General features: G+C 50.2%; 2 protein-coding genes across 2 annotated transcripts in view; both read right to left on the reverse strand.

Annotated features, from left to right (window-relative positions):
• Positions 1–1,439: 1,439 nt before the first annotated feature.
• Positions 1,440–10,008, reverse strand: SPATA24 (spermatogenesis associated 24). Its single transcript, XM_034780225.1, has 6 exons — positions 9,849–10,008; positions 8,989–9,054; positions 6,466–6,596; positions 5,282–5,352; positions 3,755–3,857; positions 1,440–2,390 (listed from the first exon to the last, which is right to left on the reverse strand). The coding sequence occupies exons 1-6, from the start codon at positions 9,969–9,971 to the stop codon at positions 2,300–2,302; spliced, it is 585 nt and encodes a 194-aa protein (XP_034636116.1). The 5' UTR covers positions 9,972–10,008; the 3' UTR covers positions 1,440–2,299.
• Positions 8,989–19,276, reverse strand: part of DNAJC18 (DnaJ heat shock protein family (Hsp40) member C18) — a 54,808-nt gene continuing 44,520 nt past the window's right edge. The window contains exon 9 of the transcript XR_004646945.1: positions 8,989–9,054. The gene's annotated coding sequence lies outside the window, so the exon portion shown is untranslated. The remainder of the gene's footprint in view (positions 9,055–19,276) is intronic.

The following is a 19,276-nucleotide window of genomic DNA, read 5'->3' on the forward strand; positions in this document are numbered from 1 at the left end:
TTCCCTCAACCATGATTAACTGACCATGTTGCCAACTACCCACTGCACATGACACATCCCTCAGGGGCTCTTCAGCCATCACCTATTGAGCACCCTGGGTTTCATCTTACTTGAGCTACCAGGACTCCAGCGTAGCCCGGTCTGGTACATCAGCAGATGTACTGTCCCTCGACCTCCAAAGTGTCCCACTATAGCTCAAGAGCAGATGGGGCGGGGGCGGGGGGGAAGGGGAGAGAGCTTACAAGCTCCCCGACTATGACTAAGGCAGTAGACGTAAGAGAAAGGGAGACATTTCTCCATGCGTGGCGCCTCTCAGTTTCCTGGGTGTTCGCCATTCCCCTCCCCACCCCATCTCCACACTTCAGGGGGGTGTCGCTGCTTGGAGGCGGTGCCCCCTGGCTGTGCCTGGCAGGAGAGCAGGCGCCTGCAGGGTGGAGTTTGTCTTTTCCTTGTTCTGCTCTTCTCCCGCTTCACCCATCTCACCCAGCTCCCACGGCTGCTCCCTCTCTAGCTCACCCCTCCCAGCTCCTCTCAGTTCTTCTCCCCACCTTTCCGCCCCCAGCTGCCCCAAATCAAACAATGCAGGGGCCCCTCTGGCTTCGCCACATTGCTATCCCATGCAGCCTGCCACTCCCTCTCTTGGCTGCTCCTCATACATCCCCTCTAATCCCACGGGCTTCCACAGGGACTGTGGGGCCTAGGGCAGCCAAAAACACAAGGCTCAGGAAAGAGAGGAGCGGGAGGGGAGTTTGGAGAGTTGGGTTTAAAGGGGGGTGAGAAGGAAAAGGAGAGAGCTCCAGGCCAGTGCAGCACAATGGAAAGCATGAGGGTGGCAGGGGACAAAGATACAGCCATGGGAGGCAGGAGCTTAGGGAATGGAGGGTGCAGGGCCCTGAGCGTCATCAAGCTTGATGGTGATGCAGAAGCAACTGGAAGGCTGGGGCGATGGGGGCAGGAGGCTGCTGGGAACTGTGCTTCAGGAGCAATGTAGGGAAAGGCTCACCCAGAGCGTTATGCACCCTTGGCCAAGACTTTGGGGCTGAATGGATGCAGCCCAGCTTCTCCTGCCCTCCTACCACATACTGTTTTAAAGCAACAGGCACCCCTCCAGCATCTGTCCACTTTAGAGGGGAAACTTTAGGGTGTCTCTCTGCTGGGAGTGAGGGAGGGGGGTCAGAGTCCCATCCTGCCCTCCACCCACTGCATCCTGGGTACCTGCAAGTCTGGGAGCAGGAATGCAGTGCCGAGAGTCCCCATTGAGTCCAATGGGCCAAGAAGGAAATTTACCCGCAGTTCTTGAACCATTGAGGAGTCCCATCCTCCCCCTGAGAAGGGGCGTGGTGCAGAGATGCCACGTTCAAGACTTCAGCCAGCAAGGGACACACAGGACTGAGCTCAGATCATGAAAGATCAGTAAAGGGGAAGCTGATCTCGAGGTATTTAGTTTAAAATCATTTATTTGAAGTCACTTTGGTCTGTACATGCATCCCGTCACCCTTCTGGGGTCTAACAGTATTTACCAAGCTTCGCGAGATTGTCCCTGCCATTATCTTGGTGGGTACGGGGGGGTCAGACAGGGGAAGCTGTGAGACACAAACAGTACTGGCTAGGAAGGGGCAGAACATGGCTAGGCAATGGGAGTATTTCCCTATAAGCCTTCAGCCCACATCAGCAGTGACCAAGGAACAGCCACTATTGCAACCCAGGGCCTGCTCTGAGCAGAGACCCAGCTGAGGTGGTGGCTTTGTGAAGCACACAAATGCTTAGAGGACAAGGGGAAGCCCATCTAATTAATTTCACTTGTACCAGGCTCCAGAGGTGAAAGGCCACCACATTAAACCACACCTGCAGTGGCCTGAGTCTGTAATCTGCACTCAGGTTTGGCCTGGGCACTCACCTGTCATGACAGAGGGGTAGCTGGGCCAAATTTGAGTTAGTGGTGGCAACACAAACCCCATGTGCCAGGTCGCACTGCCTGGAATGGGGAGTTAGGCCTAGCCCCACAGGACAGGAGCCACCAACGAAGGATGAGTGCAGGGTGGGCTCGCTTTCCAACCCCCTCCCTGACCTCTCCCCTGCCACGGGGGCCTCCCCTCTGCACCAGGCCAGGAAAAGTATGTTTGTGTAGGCCAGGGCCCACTCATGGGTTAATGTAGCAACCCCTCTACAACCTTCCTGAGATAGTGATAGGATATTGCTATTGGCCTTGTTGGCCACTGCAGTAATGGTGGGCACTAGAATCTTTACAGTGGTTGCGTATCGAGGGGATACATGGATTGTAGTGTAATGTTTACTATAGTCACTTTAAACCCTTCTTCTGTTTCTTTTCCAGCACTTGCGCTATGTAACTTTCCTGTTGTTTCTGTATTTTTAAGTCTGACACTTGAGTCCTGAAGAAAAAAAAAAAAAAAAATCATCAGAAAGTTGCACTGGCAAGTGTCACGCTGCTAATTTATCACCAATTCTCCTGGTCGCTTCCTGGGCAGGTTAATCAGGGATCTTCTAAGCAATTACTAAGGAAATGGCCGCATTAATAAGGAAGCTTTGGTAACCCAGAGCTAAAGGCTGCCCCGGTGGTAGCACTCAGGAGTTTTTTTCCACTCTGTAGCCAGGTGTGTTAGCAAACGAGGGTTACACTGATTTCACTCCTTGGCATTAGCAACATAATTCTCCTGTTCCTGGCAACCAGTGTGAGGTTGGTAAATCAGACTCCAGGTGTGAAAGGTGCAGGGAAGACCCATTGCTCAGCCAAGAGGTGGCTCAGGCCTGGTACACACTTAAAAGTTATGTCTGCATTGCTACATTGTCCAGGGGTGTGAAAAACCCACCCCCCGAGCGACACAGCTATGCTGACAAAACCCCCAGTGTGGACACAGCTGCATTGGTGGAAGAGGTTTCTGTTGATGTAGCCAACGTCATTCGGGAAGGTGGTGTTCCTACACCAACAGAAACCCTGTGTGAAGATGTAGGTTGTGTCTAGGCTAGGGGGGTGACGCCAGCATGGGCCCCATGCTGTAGATACAGCCGAAGAAGAATTTAGTGCTTTTTATTAGAGAGAATTTCATGCAGATGAAAGGTGCAAGGCCGGCAGCCACAGAGAGGGTTCATTCTCCATTTATCCACAGAGCAGGTACAACACTAGCACAGAATGCAACATCCCCCGATTAATATGCCCACCCCCTGATCTGGAGGGACAGTCCAGAGGGGAAGTCTCCATGGACAACTCAGTCCTTGGCTGCTCTACTGAGACAGCTAGCAATGGGGCCGATTAATGGGTTTCATAATGGAGACACCCATTCCCAGCCACTGGGATCCGCCTGTGTGACAGATGCCTTGGCCCTTGTGCCATGCTGCCCTGGTTGCAATCAGCAGAGGCACTTGAGTTAGTTCTCTCTCACTTTACACATTGGGGGTTGGCAGGATGTTTTCTGTGAGGAGCCTTCAACTTTGGAACCTACTCCCCTCCCACCTGCTCTGAAACAGCACCGGCCTGCTGACCTTCCAGGCATGCTGCAAGAGCCGGAAGAGGACTGACAGAGGCAAAGGGTCAGTGTGGAGGCAGATGGCTTGTAGTTGGAGTGAATTTAATGTGATTACTTTTGAAGTGACATCAAAGGCAGCTAGAGAGCCAGATGGGTAGCTTGTTAAAACACTGAAACAGACAAAATAGACGCCGTATTCCCACTGAGGTCAGCGTCAAACTCCCACTGGCTGCAGCGTGAGGCCGATAACCATCTAAAGAGGTAATACTCACTTGAGTGTTTGCTTCTGCTTGGTGATGAACTGCTGCAGCTCCTTAATTTCATTCTCTTTGTCATTCAGAAGATCCTCCTGTTTCATAATATGGCTCTCGATTTCTACCGAAAAAAAAAAAAAAATGTGGAGGGGGGAGTTGAGGCTTAAAACTCACTTGAGATGCAGCTAATCTTTGGTGCATTTCTATTCCCTCTGGTATCAACATGGCAGCTGGATTTTTTTTTGGCCTTTGTTTTAAGGATTTCTTATAGTACCAGCTACAAACAATGATACTGAAAACGTGGGGAAAATGTTCCAACACCCCCCAAAATGGAGATTAGCTCTGCAGCAGGTGCTGTTGAAATGCTGACAACAGTGACATTTGGCTACAGTCAGTTCTGGATTGGTTTCACATTATTGTGCATCTGATCATAAACACAAACGGTCTGCAATGCCGGCATGAGTCCTAACCGGGGCAGCTGAGGTGAGAGGACAGCTTGTTAAACAGAAATACACCAAAAATAAAGGTTCTTGGGTCTAGCCCCTTCCATCTGAAGACTTCAGGACGCTGCACGGATGTCTGCAGGCTTCACAACACCCCTGTGAGGCAGGTATGTATCACTAGCAATATAGTACACCTAGAAATATTGAGGCACAGAGAGGTTAAAGGGCTAATCCTGTGAAATGTGGAGTACCCCCTGAATGCCCTCAGCTCCCATTGCCTTCAGCTGAAGGCACTGGGCAGGAGATGTCTGGCACATCCCAGGATCAGCCCCAAGTGACTTGCCCAATCACATGCTATATCTGTGGCAGAGATAGGCCCAGATCCCCCTATGCCTTCATCTCCAAGTCGTGCTTCCTGAAGCTAAACAGTAAGGTGTTTTCATTACAGATGAGGGGAAGAGACTGAGTGGAACAAAGCGTTGCCCTGTTAAATGTTTTACTGCTCAAGCCCTGGATTGACTGATTGCCTGGCCTGGGATTTCAGCCTAATGCCTTGGGAGCATCTTAACCTGATCTGGGAGGAAAACCTGATCAAAAAAAGAAGTGGGTAGATATTTAAAATGTGCCATCTGCTTGTGGAGAAAGCCAGCTCTCCTTAGCAGTCAAGTAGGCCCACTCCGAGCCTTTGCTCAATGACTCAGAGAAGCACGATTCCCTCTCTGCTCCTCCCTTTCTCCAGGAGGGGCCCCTATCTGCACCAGGCCTTTCCCAGCTGCAGAGTCCTTCCCTCCTGCACCAGCTCAGCTGATATACTAATGGGAGTGTGGAACCACGCCTCCACCAACTCCCTGCACTGCTTCATGCCCACCCACGTAGGTGCCCGGGAATAGTGACTGCATGGATTGTGCTCCCCCATCCCCTGCACCTGGATCTACGGTCCAGAGAGACCCAGTGGCGGGTGGCATGTGTGTCTGCTGTCTTGGTGGGAGTACGATATTAAGTCACATCACACTTCCTAATTAAAGTAAATCCTGGTTACTGGCGTTTTGTTTCTAAGCTGGTAGAGCAATGCATAACAGACTTCAGCCTCTGGTAAACTTACCATTGCATTTGCTTATTAGCTTGTCTTTTTTGGTGGATTCTCTTAGCGCTTTGCTCTTAACGTTGGAAAGTCTATAATAGAAGCAACAAAAATAAAGGCAAGTGACGTGAGAGTCAGTGTAATTTTAAATGCTGAAGAACCTTCCCATTTGCAAGGGCTGATCTTCCTTCTGCACCCACATGGCCATGCAACCCCCTTAGGCAGCTCTGAACATTTCAGCCACCATGGCATTTGGAGATCTCATTCCCTGATGTGCACTCGCATGGCAGCTAGTCTGCTTAGCCTCTGTTTGCCAGACGCTGGGAATGGGTGACAGGGGATGGATCACCTGATGATACCTGTTCTGTTCATTCCCTCTGAAGCACCTGGCATTGGCCACTGTCGGAAGACAGGATACTGGGCTAGATGGACCTTTGGTCTGACCCAGTGTGGCCGTTCTTATGTACTCAGGCATCCAAATGACACTGATTGGGACTACATATTTAAGCCCCGATCCAGGAAAAGTGATCCACTTGGGCAGGCCTGTAAGACCAGGCAAAGGTCCAGAGGCTTCAAAATAATCCCTACACACAAATCACTTTACAGGGCAGGGGCCTTAGGCAGAAGTGCCCTTTAAAAAACGCTGCTGAACCTCTCCCATCACAAAGCAATACATTTTAGAGGCAACCTAAAGAGCCTTATCTTCCAAACCCTAAATTCCAGGCCTCACATTGCTGAACTTGGCTCCAAATTCATCAAAGCATTTAATCGTGAGCTTAAAATTAAGCACATGCTTAAGTCCCATTTACGTCAACTGAATTTAAATACATAGTTAAATATAGTCAACAAGGGAGTTTGTTGTGATGAAGCTGACTTTATTACTTGTATTATTGTAACGGCCAGTTGCCCCAGTCACTGTCCAGGGAGGGCCCCATTGTGCTAGGGGCTGTACAATCAGAACAAAAAATGATTGCTATGGTTGCTAATAACTTTTGGCTCCAATTCAGCAAAGCAGTTTAGTACGTGCTTAACTATTTTCCGATCTCTAATTCTATTAAATTCAGGTAAACACACTTTGCTCCCACGTGAGAACGGAGTCCCTAATTAAGTACAACGCTGTCATACCCAGCTTGGTTACTAACGAGACAAAATACTTGCTGCCTGTTTTCAAATATTAAAACACAAATTCCCCCTCCCCAACTTACGCTTTTTCAAAGACTTGTTTCTCTCTTTCAAGCTGCTTGGACAAAACCTCAATCTCCCCGAGCGCAAACTGCAGTTTCTCAGCTTCCTTGGCAAGCAGGGTTTTGGTCTTTGAGTGCTCTTCCTCTTCTTTCTGTAATACACACAGCGTCCCTATGTTCTCTGCCAGCCCCAGACCAAGCCAGAGTGTAAATCACAGACTTATAGAACTGTGGGGCTTGAGAGGTCAAGTCAAGCCCCCTGCGCGGAGGCAGGACCGAGTAAACCTAGGCCAGCCCTGACAGGTGTCTATCCAACCTGTTCTTAAAAACCTCCAATGAGGGGGATCCCTTGGAAGCCTGTTCCAGAGCTTAACTACCCTTGAGTTAACCCTTAACTACCCTTAAAGTGTTTCCTAATAACTAACCTAAATCTCCCTTGATGCAGATTAAGCCCATTACTTCTTGTCCTAACTTCAGTGGACATGGAGAACCATTGATCACTGTCCTCTTTCTAACAGCTCTTAGGATATTTGAAGACTATTATCAGGTCCCCCATCAAAATCTAACGTATGTTGATCATTTACAGTTCCAGAGACGTTTCACTTCAGAAGTTGCCAAAGCACTTTACGACCAGTCTAATCATTTTGCCCACTAATGAAAGGCAGCCATGGCTAGGATGGAAGGTGGTAGCTGATTAACAGTGCACAGCAAAATTACAAAGCAAGTTAGGACAGGATGTGTTAAAAAAAAAAAAATGACTATAGCCAGTTGAAACTGCAAGGGAGTTGAAGGAGGCAGAATGCAAATCCCTTCAATGGCCAGGCCACCGGCGCTAACACCCAAACTCTAAGGAAACGTGTCACTGGATCTTTAATGATCACAAGTGGACAAGTCCACCATTTTGTCTTCTCCAAAAGACAAAACCTTTGGCAGGACAGTGCCCCTGGCATCACTAAGGAATATTAATTCAATATCTACTCAGAGAGATGAGTGCCACTTACTGAATTATCCAGCCACACAATTCTTTAAATGTAAATAGTGAAAGATCTTGACTGGCCAATTTCATCCTTCTGCTTACAAGCTCTTAAGTAATCAGGGCGTTTATTAGTTACATCTTTCCTGGTGAACTTCAATCAAAGGATGGAAAATCCATTAATTACACAATATATGAGGGCTACCTCACTAGCTAAGGACCCGGGTGTCTCACTCCACTTGCTCCTACCATACACAACTTACCATTCAGGCTAAGAGGCTCTCAACACGCTAACAACTGAACATGTTTTTTCCATTGTTAGCTCAGTGATGGAGAGGATCTATCTGGCTCCCACTCATCCATGACATCTAAGCATGCACTCTGCTGTGATCTCCCAGTTACCCTTGGAAGAGGCCAACATGTCGCAGATTTTTTGGTATATTTGATACTTTGGAAGAGTGCATTTAGAATTGACTATTATTTTATACCTATTGGAATTGAAATTTTTTTTTAAAATGAAGTAAATGGATTTGTCATTTTAATCACCTTTAAGCAACATCCTAAGCTTCATCTTCAACCAGGCATCACATAACAGATCAACTGCTCACAGCTCCAAAGTAAACAGGGCTATTTTCTGTTCTGTTTTTCACAGGTTCTTATACGGCACTCCTCATGGTAGCATCTGAGCACTATCCAGTAGTAGTAATTCACAGCTCACATGTTTTGTTTGCTCTCTCATCCTTGCCCACTGAGAGAGTTTTTTCTTTTTTTAAAATATACCTGTTGCTATGTATTTATATTAAAGAAGGCAAGGTCAAAGAAATGAGCCTTGCACTTAGAATGGAAGGTGGTGAGGTTTGTGATAGTTCTTAGTTCTTGAGGGGAAGAAGGGGGGTCATTGACCAGCTCCCAAGCACTTCCACTGGCTGAACAGATGTGTCTCCTCTTCCCCCCCGCCCCCAATCCATGCTCCATGGGCCTCCTAGTACCTTTACCCTGTATAACCTCAGGAGCCACAAAAAGTTAAAATGTCAAACATCTAAGCAAGCTCCAGGGCACTGACCTGGTTCTTTAGACAGCTCACCACATACGGCTCAAGCAAGTACAGCACCACTGAAAACAAAATAGCTAGACACACAGATTTAAAAAGAGAGGAAAAGGGGTGGGGGTGGTAGAGAGAATACACACCCAGAGAAGACTAGTTAGTGGTACTAAGACAGTCTTTTTATTCTGTTTGTGCCACATGTAGCCCCATGGAATCTTAGTCCGCTGACAATTAATACTCCTTTCCATTAGCTTCACTCTCTTCAGTGTCTAATTAATGCAGTACTCAGTGATTTTTTTTTAGAACTGCTAAGCTGCATCAAGACTACCCTTGAGTCCAAATGCAGCTCTCCTATCTTTGAATAAACACTGCAAGGCTAATTTCAATCTGTTTGGCCTAGTTTCCAATAGAAATGGAAATCGTTACATTATTCATTGAGGCCTTCACTAGGATTGGAGCACCATGGTACCAGATGCTGTTCAAAATGTACGAATATGTAAGTCCCTACTCCCAAGAGGTTACTTACCTCCAACTTCTTCAAAACAGCCTCATAATCCTCCTTATGTACAAAATTCTCCTCCTGTATTGCTATCTGCAAAAGGAATTTGAAGTTTAATAAATCAGTTACATGCACAGATGGAGCTTCAACGTAGTATGGTAGACCTCCAAGAGTGACTAGTGATTTTGAGTGCCCAACTTCACACCCTTCAAAGAAGGCTGCCTTTCCAAGGGCAAATGCTCAGCATTTTCTGATCATCAGCCCTTTCTTAGGTGTCTCAACTTGGACACCCAAGGACAGACACACCCAATCGCTCATTTTTTTTAAAGGCCTGGCCATAAAATCCAAGTGTGGTACAATGACCCTGCTGCCAGCAGCTAGCAGGTCACTGGGGCAGAGGTGTCTCAAGAAGAATTTACTATTTTGAACACAAACAAAACTAGGGGAATGGTGCCTTGCATGCCCATGAAAACAGCACTGGCACATGCAACACAAACACACCTGCTCACAGGCAAATGCCAGAGAGCCAGGGAGGGGGGGGACCAATGAGCACATGCACCCAATTGCTCAGACCCCAATCCCCTGCATCTGGGGCAGCCCACAGCATAGCCCAGGGTAGGGTAACCAGATAGCAAGGGTGAAAAATCAGGACGGGAGTAGGGGGGGGGGTAATAAGAGTATTTATAAGAAAAAGCCCCAAATATTGGGACAATGGTCACCCTAGCCAGGGGGGTGGTAGGGCGCCCTAGTGCGGGGCCTCAGGAAGCCTCTGGGACAAAGAGCCACAAGCACCGGGTGAGGTGGCGGGGCCTCTACATGGCCCCACCCACCAACGCTCCAAGCCCCGCCCATAGGCCCCCGCCGGAGCGCTGCGCTGACGCCCGCACCCGGAGCCGCAGCCGCTCTATTAGCGCCTCCTGGGTCGCAACGAGGTCCCGCAGCTGCCGGAAGGCCAGAGCCTCGGTACCCGGCCGCCGCCCCCACTCCGGCTCCCCCGGCCCCGCCGCCATCTCCGCGCTCCCCCCGCCGTTGGAAATGGCCACCGCTTCCCCCGTGGCCAATCACAACCCAGCTCCCTCACCGCCCCCAGCAACGGGGACAGCGAGGCACCGCCCGCTGGCAACCGAGCGGGGGACACGCCCACTCCTTAACGGCCACTCAGGGGCATGTCTACACAGGCAGAAACAACAAGGAGTCTGGTGGCACCTTACACAGGCAGGAAAAACCCGTGGCTGCCCTGGCCGCTGATTCCGCCTAAAGGGCTGCTTAATTGCACTGTAGCCATTCGGGCTGGGGCTGGTGTTGGGGCTCTGCGAGGGGAGAGGGTCCCAGAGCTGGGGCTGCAGGCTGAGCCAGAACATCTACGCTGCAATTAAACAGCCCCTTGGCCAGAGTCAGGTGGCATGGGCCAGCCCGGAGTGTCTAATTGCAGTGTAGACATACACAGAGGGAAACACAAAGGGGGTGGGGAGCGGACAGGGAGAGGGAGAAGAGGAGTTTGAAGGGAGAACGGGAAGCTGAGCGGCCTGACCCATAACCCCAGGCGCTGGGCGGCCCCAGCCTTGATGTGGGACCTGGGCACTGGTGACTAAGACAGATGGGAAAGGGAAGTCTCTCTCTCCAGTGGAACAGCATCACTGGGCCTTTGGGAATTGGCTACTGGGGGAGAGGGCAGGGGCACAGCTTGGGGTAGCCTGGGCAAGGCGGCAAAAGGCCTGCAGGACAGGCTGGGTGAGGAGTGCCCAGGGCAGTAGGGAAGGGAGGCCATGATGAGCCAGAGAGGCCAGCACAGTGTCAGCTGCAGGGGCCTGCAAGCCAGAGGAGTAAACATTCCTGCTAGGCAGCCAGCTCGTGGGATCACTGACTTTGTAAGTAGGGGAAGCCTGGGCAGGAAGAGAGCAAGTCAACCCTAGGCCTGGTCTACACTAGGCGTTTATGTCGAAGTTAGCGCCGTTACATCGAATTAACCCTGCACCCGTCCACACCGCGAAGGTATTTAGTTCGACATAGAGGTCTCTTTAATTCGACTTCTGTACTCCTCCCCGACGAGGGGAGTAGCGCTAAATTCGACATGGCCATGTCGAATTAGGCTAGGTGTGGATGGAAATCGACGCTAATAGCTCCAGGAGCTATCCCACAGTGCACCACTCTGTTGACGCTCTGGACAGCAGTAAGAGCTCGGATGTTCTGAACTGCCACACAGGAAAAGCCCCGGGAAAATTTGAATTTGAATTCCTTTTCCTGTCTGGCCAGTTTGAATCTCATTTCCTGTCTGGACATCGTGGCGAGCTCAGCAGCACTGGCAACGATGCAGAGCTCTCCAGCACTGATGGCAGTGCAATCTCAGAATAGAAAGAGGGCCCCAGCATGGACTGATCGGGAAGTCTTGGATCTCATCGCTGTGTGGGGCGATGAGTCCGTGCTTTCCGAGCTGCGATCCAAAAGACGGAATGCAAAGATCTATGAGAAGATCTCTAAAGACATGGCAGAGAGAGGATACAGCCGGGATGTAACGCAGTGCCGCGTGAAAATCAAGGAGCTGAGGCAAGGCTACCAGAAGACCAAAGAGGCAAACGGACGCTCCGGATCCCATCCCCAGACATCCCGTTTCTACGAGGCACTGCATTCCATCCTCGGTGCGGCCGCCACCACTACCCCACCACTGACTGTGGACTCTGAGGATGGGATAGTGTCCACGGCCGGATCCTCGGACATGTTAGCGGACGGGGAAGATGAGGAAGGAGATGAGGAGGACGAGGCAGTCGACAGCGCTCACAACGCTGATTTCCCCGACAGCCAGGATCTCTTCATCACCCTTACAGAGATCCCCTACCAACCCTCCCCAGCCGTTACCCCGGACACAGAATCTGGTGAAGGATCATCCAGTAAGTGTTGTAAACATCTAAACATTTATTTGTAACAGAACATGATTATTAACAATTTAAAAAATGGGTTTCTCATGATTAGTTTGATTAACTTAACGGTTCAGTCATGGGCAGTGCAACTATTTGAAAAAAATCTAGCAATGTCCGGTTTTGCATGATTGTCCTGCCCAAGCCGCTCTACTGTTTAGTCCCTGCTACTGCAGCTACAGTAAGATGTGGTCTATATGTCCGGGGATGGAGCAGAAATCCTCCTGGGACATCTCAAGGAAGCTCTCCTGCAGGTAATTTGAAATCCGCTGCATTAGGTTCTTGGGGAGAGCGGCCTTATTGGGTCCTCCGTAGTAGGACACGTTGCCGCGCCACGAGACTAGCAAGTACTCCGGAATCATTGCTTGGCACAGCATGGCGGCATACGGCCCTGGTCTTTGAAGGCTTTCCCGGAGCATTCTCTGTCTGTCGCTCTCAGAGATCCTCATGAGGGTGATGTCGCTCATGATGACCTGCTTTGAATGAGGTAGGGGAATGTTAGTGTTGGGACTGCTTTACCGTTCCTTTACAGAACTGTAACCGCTGGTTTGCAGCCACGCGGTGGAGGCGGGAGAGGGTCAGCCGAAAGGGATCGTTCCCGGGGACAGCCGCGAGGGTGTGGGACAGGAGCAGACTTCCTGCTTGCCGGATTGCTGGCAGCAGGGACCGACATTGATTTCAATGTGAAATGAGGCCATTGCTAATATTAAAGTTTTAAGCTGCCACGAATCTACGGCTTACCATGTCTGCGTGCAAGAGCAATTCCGTTGTCCTGACAGGGTTCTCAAAAGTGCTCTGCAAAACCCCAGACACTGAATGCGAAGGCCGAGAATTCGACCTTGTGCTGAGTGCGCATGTGATAGGTGCTGTGCATGGTCCTGTTCACAGAGAAAGACTATGTTTTTTGTTCACAACTACATTTATCTTTCTGAGGAATTCACTCCCTTTTTCCCATTCCCACAGCCCCATCTGCGACTGTCTCACAACCTAGCCTGTCATCACACTCCCAGAGGCTAGGGAGGATTAGGCATAAGAAGAAGAGGACACGGGAGGACATGTTCTCAGAGCTTATAGCCTGCTCCCGAGCCCAGGCAGCACAGCAGACCCAGTGGCGGGAGAACTTGTCCCAAATGCACCAAGCCAACATGGATCGGGAGGAGAGGTGGCGTCAGGAAGACCAGCAGGCGACTCAAACCCTGCTTGGACTACTGAGGGAGCAAACGGACACGCTCCGGCGCCTTGTGGATGTTCTGCAGGAACGGAGGCAGGAGGACAGAGCCCCGCTGCAGTCCATCTCTAACCGCCCTCCCCCGCCACCAAGTCCCATACTCCCTTCACCCAAAGTGCACAGAAGGAGAGGCGGCAGAGTCCCTGCTAACTCTCACTCCACCCCTGCAGAGAGCTCGAGCAGCAGAAGGCTCTCATTCCCCAAAGTTTGACAAGTTCTTTCCTTCCCGCCTGACACAAGCCCCCGTCCAAGTTTCACTTCCCAGTCCCATGTGTAGTTGATAATAAAAAATATGTTTCTGTTAACTACTGTTTCCATCATGTTCTTTTGGAGGGGGGGGGGAAAAGGGGGTTGGTAATTGGACAGGACAGTCACCTTTGGCAGGGTACATAGTTGGGGGCAGGCACAGCAGCAGGGCACATACATAGTGCAGTGATGCAGTGACTACTTACCCTGGTTAGTCTGGGAGGTTCTTTTCATGTTATGTGGTGGGGGGTGGGTTGCTCTGTGACTTTGTGTCAGGGGAGGGCAGTTAGAGATCTTAAGCGGCGGTCCTTAGGCAGGATCACAGAGCCACACAGCAGGGGATCTGTAACCGTCCCCCCCCTGCCACAAACTCACATAGACCCCCCATACACACAGTCCGTATCAGGAGGGGTGACAGGCTCCGTTGAAAGAACCATCCCACCGCAGCGGAGCCTGTCAGTCCTTGAGTTTAGAAGCTGCATTCGCGCGACTACACTACACCCGCTCCGCACCACAGTCTGCGTCCCAGTTTTAAAAAATTCCCGCGAAAACAGTATTAAAGAAAACGGTGTGCTTTAACAAAGTAGAACTATTTTTATTTTGAAACGTGTGTTGGAAGTGGGGTGAAGGCTTCTCTGTACACAAAATTAGAAAGTCACAGGTTACCCTGCTCACTCAGGAACTTTGCTTTCAAAGCCTCCCGGATGCACAGCGCTTCCCGCTGGTCTCTTCTAATCGCCCGGCTGTCTGGCTGTGAGTAATCAGCAGCCAGGCTAATTTCCTCAACCTCCCACCCCGCCATAAAGGTCTCCCCCTTGCTCTCACAGAGATTGTGGAGCACACAGCAAGCTGCTATAACAATGGGGATATTGGTTTCGCTGAGATCACAGCGAGTCAGCAAGCTTCTCCATCTCCCCTTGAGACGTCCAAAAGCACACTCCACCACCATTCTGCACTTGCTCAGCCGGTAGTTGAAGAGTTCTTTTTCAGTGTCCAGGGCACCTGTATAGGGCTTCATGAGCCAGGGCATTAGCGGGTAGGCTGGGTCCCCGAGGATCACTATAGGCATCTCCACATCCCCAACAGTTATTTTGTGGTCCGGGAAGTAAATACCTTGCTGCAGCCGTCTAAACAGACCAGAGTTCCTGAAAACACGAGCATCATGAACCTTGCCCGGCCATCCGACATTGATGTTGGTAAAACGTCCCCTGTGGTCCACCAGTGCTTGCAGCACCATGGAAAAGTAGCCCTTTCTGTTAATGTACTGGCTGGCCTGGTGGTCCGGTGCCAGGATAGGGATGTGAGTTCCATCTATGGCCCCACCGCAGTTTGGGAATCCCATCGCTGCGAAGCCATCTATGATCGCCTCCAAGTTTCCCAGGGTCACTACCTTTGGTAGCAGTACATCAACGATTGCCTTGGCTACTTGCATCACAACAACCCCCACGGTAGATTTGCCCACCCCAAACTGGCTCGCGACTGACCGGTAGCTGTCAGGCGTTGCAAGCTTCCAGAGGGCTATGGCCACTCGCTTCTGGACAGTCAGGGCTGCTCGCATCCGGGTGTCATTGCGCTTCAGGGCAGGGGACAGCAACTCACAAAGTTCAAGGAAAGTTCCCTTCCACATGCGGAAGTTTCGCAGCCACTGTGATTCATCCCAGACCTGCAGCACTATGCGGTCCCACCACTCAGTGCTTGTTTCCCGTGCCCAGAATCGCCGTTTCACAGCATCAACATGACCCATTGCCACCGTGATGTCCTCGGCGCTGGGTCCCCTGCTTTCTGAGAGGTCTGTGCTACTCTCAGACTTCAGGCCATCACCGCGTTGACGTAGCCTCCTCGCCTGACTTTTCTGCATCTGCCTCAGGGCAACCTGTATGATAAGCTGCGAGGCGTTGAGAGCGGCCACAACTGCAGCGATGGTTGCAGCGGGCTCCATGCTCACAGTGCTGTGGCGTCCGCGCTGTCAATGACTGGAAAAGTGCGCGAAATGATTTCCCGCCGGCGCTTTCAGGGAGGGAGGGAGGGCGGGAGTGATGGACGGATGACGACAGTTACCCAAAAGCACCCTGGCCCCTTTTTTTTTTTACCCAGAAGGCATTTGCGGCTCCACCCAGAATTCCAATGGGCGGCGGGGACTCCGGGAACTGTGGGATAGCTGCCCTCAGTGCACCGCTTCCAATGTCGACGCTTTCCCCGTTAGTGTGGACTCACAAAGTCGAATTACTGTCCTTAGTGTGGACACACACGTTCGACTTTGCAATATCGATTCCAAATATTCGATTTAAGTAAAATCGAACTACTCTCGTAGTGTAGACAAGGCCCTAGACATGTTGGGCCTAAAACCCATTTACACCTGTCAGTCCATTCTATGCAGATACACCTTCCTTACACCTGTGTAAAGCAAAAGGAACATCAGACTCATGGAGCTGACACTGGAGACATCAGACAGGTTTAGATGTAGAACTGAATGGAGGATAAAAGGTTATCTGCCTAGATTATAAACTCTTTGGGGCAGGGATCATCATGTCTGGGTTTGTACAGCACCTAGCACAATAGGGTTCTGGTCTGTGACTAGGGCTCAGAGGTGCTACAGCAACACAAATAATAATTAATGCCAATACCTAAAGGTAGTGGGAAAGGTGCTTCTCTCCTGGCTGTCACACAAAATTACCAGTCTACCAAAAGCACAGCGATAGCTCTGGCTTTGTTAATGGAAGTGTTGGGTTTTGTTTCTGATGATGGTTAAAGGCACTGTGGCCATAGGAAAGCACCTTCAAAAAGGTGGATCTTACATTTCACCTAAACAGGCAGTTTTGGGCTTAGTAAACCATGGGAAAATTGTTAAAATGTCATAGACAAGGCCCCTCCCTGTGGTTTCTTCTTACAATAGGCAGGGCTCTGCTGCTAATAATATTGTGGTCTGAGACCTGGTCAAATAGTAGCCATTGCTGTATAGATGACAGCTGAAACCATAGCAAGAGATGAGATCATATGCAGGGGCTTTATCTATACAAGACTTGAGCAATTCTCCCACTGCTGGTGCAGAATCAGCACTAGCACTGACTGGGTCAGGTGTTCTAACTACTGGTCTGAGCAGGAAATATAGGAGAGGAGCTAGGGAACACTGGTGTAACTCTGGAAAGATATGTTAAAGGAGCAGTTAGAAAGCAATGAGAATCTTACAGCAATAAGGTGACACAAAAGAATGTAGGTTTCATCTTCTAAATAGTTGTCACTCTGCTTAAAGCATGTTTCCCTCCTATGTTTCTCCAAAACTCCAGCCCCTCCCACCCAGCTGCATTAATAGCACTGATTCTGTTAAGGAAATGAAGTTATATGGTGTCTGTTTCTACTGAGAATCATTCTCGTTTTTTCAGTAGTGACCCACTGGGAATGAGTCCAAGTTCTATGCAAAATGCAGTTGCACTGGCATTGATTTACTGGTGTTAAATATATTTTTGATCTGTAGCTGGGCTGTACACAATGGATAACCTCTGTCAACTGCTGATTAACAGGACTATTAAAAGCAAATGGTTTACATTTACGACCTTTGATGCCAAAGCACTATACAATGAAGTATTGGGGTACAGATCAGGAGCCAGACAGGACATTTCACATAACAGGGAGTAGGCAATTTTGCTAAGGAGCGTGGTGCAGTTAGCTACTTTGATCATGTGTGATAGGAGAGAGAGCAAGTAGGAATTCAGTTAAAAAGGTACCTTCTGAAAGCTTCCCCTACATAGTAAACTTTAAGATACTCAATTTATCAATATTGGAAGGCTTAAGGGACAAGTCAGTCCTTTGGAATTTAAGCATCTGGCTGTATGGGGGTTTAGGAACTTCCTCATGTGAGGCTTGTTTCTGGCTGATGTACTTGAGTCTGCTAATGTTAACAGTTACTGTGTGAGTGTGATAGTTAACTGTGAAATATTTCTCAAAGATTTTGGAAGAGGGAACAGATCAAATATCTTTATAGAAAGGCTAGATTGCTCCTTGGAATATTTTCCTAGCTGCAGCGGGCTAACTCATCATTAGAGCTGTTCAGAAAATTTCCAACAAACCAAATGCTGATTCGTTGCAGTGAAATGTTTTGCTGAATCTATTAAATATTCACAAAAACTTTTGCCTCAACGCAGGCAGGTTTTTACTGGACACGTGCCAGCATTGTAGGGTTCACAGCTTTGGCAGGGAGGCCACCAGTCCCCGGAATCCTGGCAGGCATCCCATGCCACACAAGGGAAGGTGCCAACCCTAGGATCCTGGGCTGGAGGCAGGGCTCTGGGAGGTAGCAGCCTGGGAAGCCTGGCTGGAGATGTCTCTGGGATGCTAGGATCCAGGTCTGGGAGCCTGCTAATCCCTTCAGAGCCCCAGCCAGAACTGGGAGCCTAACAGCCCCAAGAGGCCAAGCTCCAGCTGGGGTTCCCAGCAGTGCTGCAGAGCTGTTAAGTGACATTGACAGGAATGTTTCTGTTGCATTTAATTTGAGGACCATTTCATTTATGAAACAACATTTTCAGGGATGTGTGATTCATCAAGAAATTTAAGTACATTTGCTTTAATTCTACATTAGAACGAAAGCAATTCGTAAATACTGGAATCCCTGCGTTTTGCCCATCTCCACTCATTAGATAAAATTACCGCATCATGATCACCAAGATTTCCATGGCTTGAGAGGAGTAACTGTTAACTGGGCCTCTCGCGTGCTCTGCTAGTTGGTGGTTTTAAAGCAGTACACAGGCTGTTACAAGTCACTCCGATTTGCCACGGTATGGTGGATTTGTTTTTTAGTTTGACTGCAGAAGTTGGGAGGGCATTTTCCACCCTAATATCATATTAAGGTGACTTTGGCTTTTAACTTCATGTTGGTGGAACTTTTTTTGAAAAAGATACACTATCTATTTAGATATGAAACCAGCTTCTATGATTCCACTGGAAAAACTTACCAAGGGTTATGGTGGATTCTCTATCGCTGGCAATTTTTAAATCAAGAGTGGATTGAATATTTTTCTAAAGATTCGCTCTAGGAATTACTTTGGGGAAGTTCTATGGTTTGTGCTACTTAGGAGGTCAGATTAGATTATCACAATGGTCCTTCTGGTCAGGGCCGGCTTTAGGCCGATTCAACCAATTCCCCTGAATCGGGCCCCGCCCTTAAGAGGGCCCCGTGCCCAAGCCCTGGTACAGTGTACCAGCAAGAGCCAGTGCGCCATACCGGGGTGGCCCAGCTTCCCCAGGGGGCAATTTAAAGGGCCTGGGGCTCCCAGCAGGGGCTGGAGCCCCAGGCCCTTTAAATTGCCACCAGAGCCCCACTGTTGGAGCCATGGAGTAGAGCTGCGGGGCTCTGGGGGCTATTTAAAAAGTCCGGGGCTTCCATTGCTTTTACTGCCCGGCCCTTTAAATAGCCGCTGGACCCCCGCCGCTTCCCCAGAGCTCCCACGGCTATTTAAAGGGCCGGGGAGGTAGAAGCAGGGGAGCCCCGGGCCCTTTAAACAGTCCCCAGAGCCCGGGGTAGCGGGGTCTCCGGGGCTATTTAAAGGGCCGGGGCTCCAGCTGCCTCTGCCGCCCCGGTCTTTTAAATAGCTGCCGGAGCCCTGCTGCTTCCCCAGGGCTCCGGTGGCTATTTACAGGGCCAGGGCGGTGGAAGCTGGGGAGCCCCAGGCCGTTTAAATAGCCCCCTGAGCCCCGGGCGGCTGCTGCTGCTGCTACTACCCCGGTGGGGGAGGGGGGAGGAGGAGGGTGCACTTACCATAAAGGGTGGGCTGTACCCCCTGTATCCACCTCCTGCCCGCAGCCAGCCCCGCCCCCCCTGCCCTGCCCGCAGCCAGCCCGCCCATCTCCAGCCAGCCCCACACCCAGCCCCTGTCTCCAGCCAGCCCATCTCTAGCCAGCTCCGCACCTCCTGCCCTGCCCGCAGCCAGCCCCGCTC

Source organism: Trachemys scripta, chromosome 8, assembly GCF_013100865.1.
Source record: "Trachemys scripta elegans isolate TJP31775 chromosome 8, CAS_Tse_1.0, whole genome shotgun sequence".
Lineage (NCBI taxonomy): Eukaryota > Metazoa > Chordata > Testudines > Emydidae > Trachemys > Trachemys scripta.